The sequence below is a fragment of the Fulmarus glacialis genome, unplaced genomic scaffold (genome assembly GCF_000690835.1).
Source record: "Fulmarus glacialis isolate BGI_N327 unplaced genomic scaffold, ASM69083v1 Scaffold44504, whole genome shotgun sequence".
Lineage (NCBI taxonomy): Eukaryota > Metazoa > Chordata > Aves > Procellariiformes > Procellariidae > Fulmarus > Fulmarus glacialis.
In genome coordinates this window covers 1-7963 of record NW_009209514.1, presented here as the reverse complement: position 1 = coordinate 7963, position 7963 = coordinate 1, and the positions used below count along the sequence as shown (strand labels likewise).

Genomic DNA, 7963 nt, shown 5'->3' with positions numbered 1-7963 from the left:
GCATCTCTGCGGAGGCGGTGGCGAGCGCTTACCTGCCCGGGCTTCTGGCCGAAGGTATCACCTGTGGCATGTGAAATCCTCGCACGTCCCCAGCCTGGCTGGGCAGCGAGCCGTGGTGCCCGTGCCTGCACAAAGCATCGCCATCCGCAGCTGCAGCCAGCTGCTGCTGCTGCTCCTTCCCGGCTGGTGGGAGAGTATTGGGCATGGTCGGACCTTGCGCTGAGTGAGCTGAGAAAGGGGAGTCTGGTATTGTTGGTATTGCTACAGTGTTTGCTTATTATCCCCTATCTTATAGAATTTTAAGCTGATCCCGACTATGAAAACTATCATCTCCTTTGGAGCATGATTTTCATCTTTTAACCGATCATAAAGGCTCCAAAAAAACTTGCTTCTTTGTCCATGTCAACTATGTCACCATTACTGACAGAGACAAAAATCCTGTCCTCTCTTTTCAGCTGAAACACACCACCTTGGTAGATGGAGTAAAGTCCGTATTCTGCCTTTCTAGACCAGCAGCTTGTTCTTGCGCTTTTCATGAGCAAAATGGGCTCTGGGTAATTAGTCAGTTTGTAAACATATTGGACAAGCTGTTTGGGGTTCCTGATTTGTGCCAACAAATCGGAATCCTCGTTCTCATTTTCACGGAAACGAAAATAAGTTTGTGAGTAGATGTAATAAAACCCGGTTTGGGGTATCACTAACTCGCCGTTTCTCAGCTCCACGTTGTACAGGAAAGAGTTGCCTTTCCTTGACGATTCCCAGTTGTTTATTTTTTGTCCGTGCCCTCTTCTGGGCGAGGAATCTACTTGAGAAAAAAAAGAGAAAATGTTAAATTAAAAGCCAGGTAGTGAGGCCAGGTGTCTGCTAGGCGGGTTTTTAACAACGAAGTAAGGAAACTTGCTCTTCCCAGCGGATCATTAGGTCCATTATCAAAACAGTTTGAAGTTCAGAAGTAAGCTGGTTAGCTCTATGTGGGAATTCACATGAACTACTTTTATTTTTAATTTTTGTGCTCCCAAATAAGAGGAAAACCACCATGTTGTTACTGAGTAACAAAGTTAAAATATCCGTTTGTGTCTGATGCCCTCCAAAGCCATAGAAACCTTACCAAGCCTTTCATTAATATGGCCTGAATGTCAAGTCTCTTCTGTCTCTGTCTCGCATTTCTAATAGGTCTGTCACCATAGCAGCTGGGACTCACACAACTAACAGAAGGAAATTAAAGGGAAGAGGAAAACTTAATGTTAGGAAGAAGGATATTTATTTTTTTCCCCCCCATGAAGGTTCCAGAAGAAAAGTTAGTGGGGTACCCAGAGGGAGTGGGCTTTCTCCCTGTTCTGCAAGAATTAGCGGAAAAAACCATTGTCTGGGACAAGAAGACTTTTTTATTATTTCCTTCTTACTGTTAATATTAAATACTGTTAGAATTAAAAAGTGGAGGTAAGCACCAGGCTAGCAATGAGAGAGTAAGTTCTGTGATCTTTAACTGTTTTTAAAGGTTTTTCCTTACTGCGTGGGGACAGGGAATTCTTCCTATTGCTGTTGCCCGTCAGATGCGCCGCGATCCTGTTGGCAGGACTGCGCGGTGGCTGCTGCCCCTCGGTGTGCGGCAGCGTCAGGGCTCTTTCAGCTAAGGAAAGACCAGAAAAGGAACCTCATGTTAGAGGCAAGAATGTTAGAAAGCACGTCTGTCCCGTTTGGCCTGATTTTAAGGAACAGGTATGTCATTTTTTTAATTGACTAAATCATAGACTGAATGCTATATGTTGGCTAACACGGCTCAAATTTCTTTTTCGCTCTTGCTCTCCTTGATATGTCTTTACATGCCTCTTTGTCCTCCTTCTTCACCTCCCCCGCCGCAAAATTACCAATAGACAACTTAAAATAACCCACAATACCAAATTTTCACATTCATCATCAGTATCTTTTATGGTTAAGTATTCATAATCTTTACTCCAAGTTTCCACTTGGAGGTTGCAACGCTTTCACTCAACGTGTTTAGAGCTGTATGAGCTTCAGCACAGCTATGCCTTCACTGATCTATGCCTGCAGCAGTTCAGTGCTGCTTGTTCCCAGGAGAGCAGACTGTTTAAATGTCCCCGTAATACTGTGGGACTGAGGTCTAGAAGCCGAGTCCTCTGCATCCACCTTGGTTACCTTGCTCTAACTGCTTGACCATATTTCTGGCTCCTGAAAATTTGCCTTCTAGTAATAAGTAATCATTTTTCGATGACTTGCTGCCAGTACAAGATCTTAGTCAGTGTCTTCTGCACTTTTAAAAAATTAATTGAGTCACTACACATCAGGTGCCACTAGCAGCTCCTTTTTGCCACAGATAATAAAATTATTATAATACCGTTGACTGCAGACATGTTTTCCTCGTAGCTTCTCGACATCATCTGCCAACAAACATAGAGAAAATGAATTAGTTTGTCAGCAGAAACTGATAGGTGCAGGAAAAAGACACTCCTTTCTCAAACTCCTGAATAAAGGGTATTCTGGACTTGATCAACAAGCAAATCAAAAAAAGCCTATTAATTTGTTGTAATAAAGTATTTCTACATTTACATCTTTTATGTAACGAAATATATGGGAAAACATTTTCAAGAGAGCTCAGCCATCTGGGCTTTAAGTCTATTGGAAAACTTGACCCTCGTGCTCTTCTTAACTAAGAAGAGATAGAGTGTACAAGCATCAGCTTCCGCTCGCAGAACACTTGGCAGTGTGCACTTCTGTGGGGTCTTGGCTCTGGGAAATTAAATTTCATTTATTTTTATACTTCTACCTATCTACGTATCTCAGCTCTTAAGCCAGCATATCTTACTTTGTGCATTCCCCTTCTTTATAACCGTTTGCTGACTGCTGAAATGAACGGTGGTGCAGCTGCAGCAAGCTGACGGTTTGAGATGAGTTAGTCACCTGGGTGACTAACAGGGGCCCTGTATTGCCCCTTACTGATGGGTTCTGCCCTGCCACCTTTCTATCTATCTATCTATCCATCCATCTATCCTTTATTATCATCATCATCATCACCATCACCACCACCACCACCATAATTTATTATTGTTTCTGGCACCCAGGCTATCTTTTTTAAGCAATCAGGGAGCTAGTAGGTATATTAGATGTGTAAATGTCCACTAAATAAAACGTTTTCTTTACGCAGAAGTTCAGGGACTTCACTGGCAGAACTTCCACTGAAGGAGCCGAGATCTCCAAATACAAATAGAGGATCTATTTTGGGCTGCAAGATTTGCCAGGTAAGTTTCAGCCAGAAGTGAATTTTTATGGATGAGCTTTTTTATGTGCTGGAGATGGGGTTTTGAAAACCGTTTCAGAAGATTTTAGCCTTTCTGATTTTTCAGCCAGGCTTATTTTCTTTTCTGTAGCCAAAATTTCATGTATTGTAAGTCATGCAGGAGATGGTGTTCTCTGAATGCTGAGCTGGGAAGGTGCTGTGCCCGATGCTGTGTGCTTGCTCGCTCTTTCCCCCCCTAATACATCACACAGCTCATGACTAGACCATTCCTCAGGCACCTTTTTACCTCTCCCTGTGCTACGTTTCATCTCATTTTCTCATGCCGGTCTCCCTGTGTTTCCAAAGCGGGAGTGACACCTCTGCTAGCACTCAGGTCCGTATGGTCAGGTAGAAAACAAGCTTGAGTCAAGCACTTCTACCCTGAGGTATTTCAGATAAGCCAACTTATCACTGAAATTAGCTCAGTAAAAACTATTGTCTTTGCTTTATTATTTCCTGAATCTAGTGAAGCCACTGTCAGGATTTATTTTGGCTTCAGTGCAAGCACTCTGCAGCTGAAGCTGTGGCTTGACTATTGCTTTGCAATAAAACAATCCGAGAGCCCCCATTTATTCTGCTATTAAGATTCTTTGAATAGTAATATCACCAAGTGTCGCTGTTTCAGCGTGTCGGTTCCCAAATACCTTTTTAATTAACTTTCCCAGGTGCCACTTTACTTGCCAGCAGGGATCAGCCGCTCTGTCTTCGCTTTCAATTAGATCCAAGTTTTGGATGAAATTTCCGATTTCCTCCCCGGTGAGACAAGCAATGCCGCTCTTGGAGTACGTGTCCCGGAGCTGCAGCAGAAGAGAAAGCCAGGACTTCTCACCTGTGATGTGCTCGCAGGTGTTCAGCTGTGGTATGTCACTAAGTTCGCTATGCTTAGGAACACGCTTTCTTTTCTTTAAAACATTTGCCAGTATGGTGCAAGTTATGACTATATAGACAGCACGAGTAATTCATCCTGATTTTACATATTTATTGAACTATAATGGCTTACCTAATACGCAAAAATATACTTACAGTATCTCCATGGACATAAATTTGGTATCCAGCACTTGACTAAATAAGCTTTGTGAAAATTCAATACCCAAATCACTGATGTTGTGAATTCTTCAGTTTCTCTAGTTCTGCATTAAAAACATTTCTTTTGCACAAGGGACTTTTCCTCACAAATTATTGAGGATGAAATCAAATACCAGACGTTAAAAGTATTTTCCCTTCTGTCTTTTCAGCCAATGCCACTTACAATCCAGGCTTTTGCCGATATGTATCTATACCATATTCTCCCCATATCCAGTTTGGGGTCTCTCTGTAACTGTATTTGACCTAATAGTCCAGAACAAAGTCCAGACAACAGAAATTACATTTGAGTCCAAGTAAAATTATAACGCTGAATGCTCGTGACATGGGCCTATGTCTATACCCTCTAGTCATGGAGAAAGCACGCTTTCTTCTGATAAAGAGAAATTAGTTTGAAGAGTGGCAAAACTCCTGTTGGCTCCCAGGGCATCTGACTGGGAGCGTTTATATCGTAGCGGAAAGCTCTTCCCAAGCCCCGCTGCATCTGCAGGGTGAGGCGAGACACACAACTCCAGCTGGCGCTGTTGTTTAATGTAAGAGCACATAACCTGCTGCCAGTCAATGCCAGCGGAGATCAGCTCCCTGTTTGCTTTGAACTCGGTTGCTGCTGCATCAGCATTACGGACTGGTAAGGCTTGTTGCGCCAGCAAAGTACTAGAGGAACTTGGAAGAAACAGCAACCAGCAATAAACATGCAAAGCATTCAGATGGACTTCTTGTAACATTTAAATGTCACTCTTCTTATGTTAAAGAAGTTTGGCTTGCTAAACAGGTACATTTATTCTACAAGTACCGGTTTCAGCTGTCCTTGAGACTGGGGTATTGAAAGCAACAAATGGAGTCACCTCCTCCTTCACACTCCATGCTTTTCCTGCCTGTTAGAAAACAAAGGCCTTTAGGAAGAGATTTCATGCTCCAGGAGGATTAGGAGAATTCACCCATACTACCCTGCAAGTTCTACTGGGTTGAACAGCACCTTCAGTTTGCAGCAGCAGACTCTATTGAGCTTCATCTAATACCTGAAATGATTCTGTACTTTGTAGGCATCAAAGCGAAATGGGGCCACGACTATGAGTGTTTGTGAAGGTTTCTGTGTCCTTGCTGAGAAGTACAGTGATATTCTTAATTCAGGTTTCTTGTTTCAAGAACTCACTTAAAGTGATTACAATTATGTGCTTGTAAAGGTAAGAATGCGCTTAAAAGTAAGGGCTCTGACAGATTTAACTATACCAGCTTCTATAACAAAGTAGTTTGATGAGTTTGAAAAAAAATATGTGAGCAGATGAGATACTAGTTTATTCTCTTACCAGATCTGCTACAGCTCACCTCTGAGCTTTGCCCTCCAATCTGGAAGCAAACAGTCCTGTGCTTCTGCATTTTCCTTACCTGGCATACTTTTCCCCCAAACAGCTTTACTATCCTGGTATTGGAACAGTATTTTGCATGCATTTTGAAATCCTCAGGGAATGCAACCTTGTATCAGCACCATATGGTACTGAAGGATTGGTATTTCTGTTTTATGGGTAGAGAAAGCAAGGCACTGGGGTGTTGCAAGACTTACTCAAATGAGGTTTATCTGTAGCACGGAAGTTTTTGAGGACAGAATCCTGCAGGAACGCTATCTTGTAAAGCTTCTCTCCTATTCTAGGAGTAGTGCGTGGACTATGTTTTCAAAACAGAAGGAAGTCTGAGGATATTTTCCTCGCAGCCCTGTATCCTGAAGCATAATGAACTTTATTGTGCTCGTGTCTCAGCACTTCCTCCCATAGCAAAACTGTTAAACAAATGGTTGTATTCGTATTCCTACTCAGATTACTACAGCTGTAGAGAAAAAAAGCCTGCTAGTTATACATTATTCTTTTTGTAAAGATAAAAATATCTGCGGTCTGTGCAGCCATAGTAATTTGGTGAAGGTGTAGAAATGCAGATACTGTGAACAACAAAGGGAAGAAAAATGGGCAGACAAAAATCACAGTTTATTTTTTGAGATTTATTCCACATGCACCATGTGGATGTGGGGTAGCAGACTGTGTTTCTAGATAAGCTTTTTCCTTGTTTATTGTGCACCAGATGGCACATGCAAGGATATGTGCTTAAGGTACCCCCTCCAGAGCCAGCAACCTTACTTTGTAGCGCAGCAGAACTTCAGTGTGGGCAGATCTAGCTTTTCACACCAAATGCAGGCTTGTTATTCTTCAGAAACAGTGAGTTGTATTTTGGGCAAGTATCACTAGGTGTATACAAATATGTGTATGTATTTGAATATAGGGAAGGGAAAGATAAATGTGGTTACTAATTACTTAGATTGGCAAGCTTGTTAGCAAAGGACTCTGAACCATATGCATGAAGAGACGAGAATGCATTTATATATTTTTCTTCATTATCAGTATTATGTAACCTGATTTCATAAAATCAACACATCTCTGTGACTCACCCATTTCACCAAACATGGGACAGCCACAGCTATAAACTTAGAAGGAAAATCTGTTTTACGCATTTCCAAAATATGAGCATTGGCTTATATTGTAGAATACTGTATACCCTTTAATGTTTGCTTCAGAGAGGACTTTGACATCTCAGAAGACTCCACCTATTAAATTTGATGTGGATTAAATGCACAGGTAACGTAACATTTTACATTTATGCAATACTTTCTGAAGTTGTATAACTATAGTACACTTACCTGCAGTTAGGTCTACCTTAGTGCCAGGGAGAGCAACTGGTACAACTATACAGCAGGATAGTAAAATTTGGGCAAGACACTCAGGGAAACCCTGAGTGCTAGGGGGTCAATGAAAAGGAGGACCACACACATAAAGGCTCGTGGGACTATAAAATATATGTAATTTCCTTGGAATGCAAATGATCTTTTGCAGGAAGAGGAAAGAGTTAAGCAGCAGCTAGCAGGCTCGAAGGGTGGCCGCAAAGGAGACCAAAGCATCTAGACTATACAATGGGTATTTTACAAGTCATTCTGAGGAATTCAGTGGTGTTTGCTGTCTGGGTGAAGTTCCTTTGGGATTAGTCACTGTCTTAAAACTATGTATTTTGCTAGAGGAGGCATTTAAAAGGCACCTCAGCTTCTCTCAGTCTTTTTTCCCTTTTGTCTCTATGACTATCCAGTTGACAGAGGCTGCTGTTGGAGTCCTCCGAGCGTTACTACCGTTTCTGCAGCGCTGATGGGGCACAGCAATGTGATGAGATAGCAGGCTTGGCGCTCTAATGAAAAGCACATTTGCTACTTCTCTGCAAAAAAGTGTAACTTCTTTAAAAAAAAAAAAAAAAAGGGCAAAAACTTTTTAATTGTTCTTGCCTTGAATTCCGCCTCCTGCGTGCATACCCACGGCCCAAGGAAAGCTTAGACAAAGGAGCGGGCACACGCACAGCGAAGCTCTTTGTCTGGGGAGCGCAGGGGATGGCTCTGCTCTCCTGCTAAACAAACACTTCTAAGCTGCCTGCAGCTCCGCTCGCACCGCCCGCAGCGCAAACCTGCAGCCGCCTTCTGAACGGAGGGAGGACAAACGCCGCCAAAAAAAAGGGGGGGAGAGAAAGGGAGAGAGCGGGGTCCCCCCGTTGCCTGCCCCC

General features: G+C 42.6%; 1 protein-coding gene across 1 annotated transcript; it reads right to left on the bottom strand.

Moving 5' to 3' along the window:
* Window positions 1-356: 356 nt before the first annotated feature.
* Window positions 357-4258, bottom strand: LOC104071065 (tumor necrosis factor ligand superfamily member 10-like). Its single transcript, XM_009576855.1, is given in 5 exon segments — window positions 357-804; window positions 1483-1630; window positions 2357-2399; window positions 3940-4212; window positions 4214-4258. Coding segments are annotated over 5 exon segments (957 nt in total).
* Between the last annotated feature and the right edge of the window lie 3705 nt (window positions 4259-7963).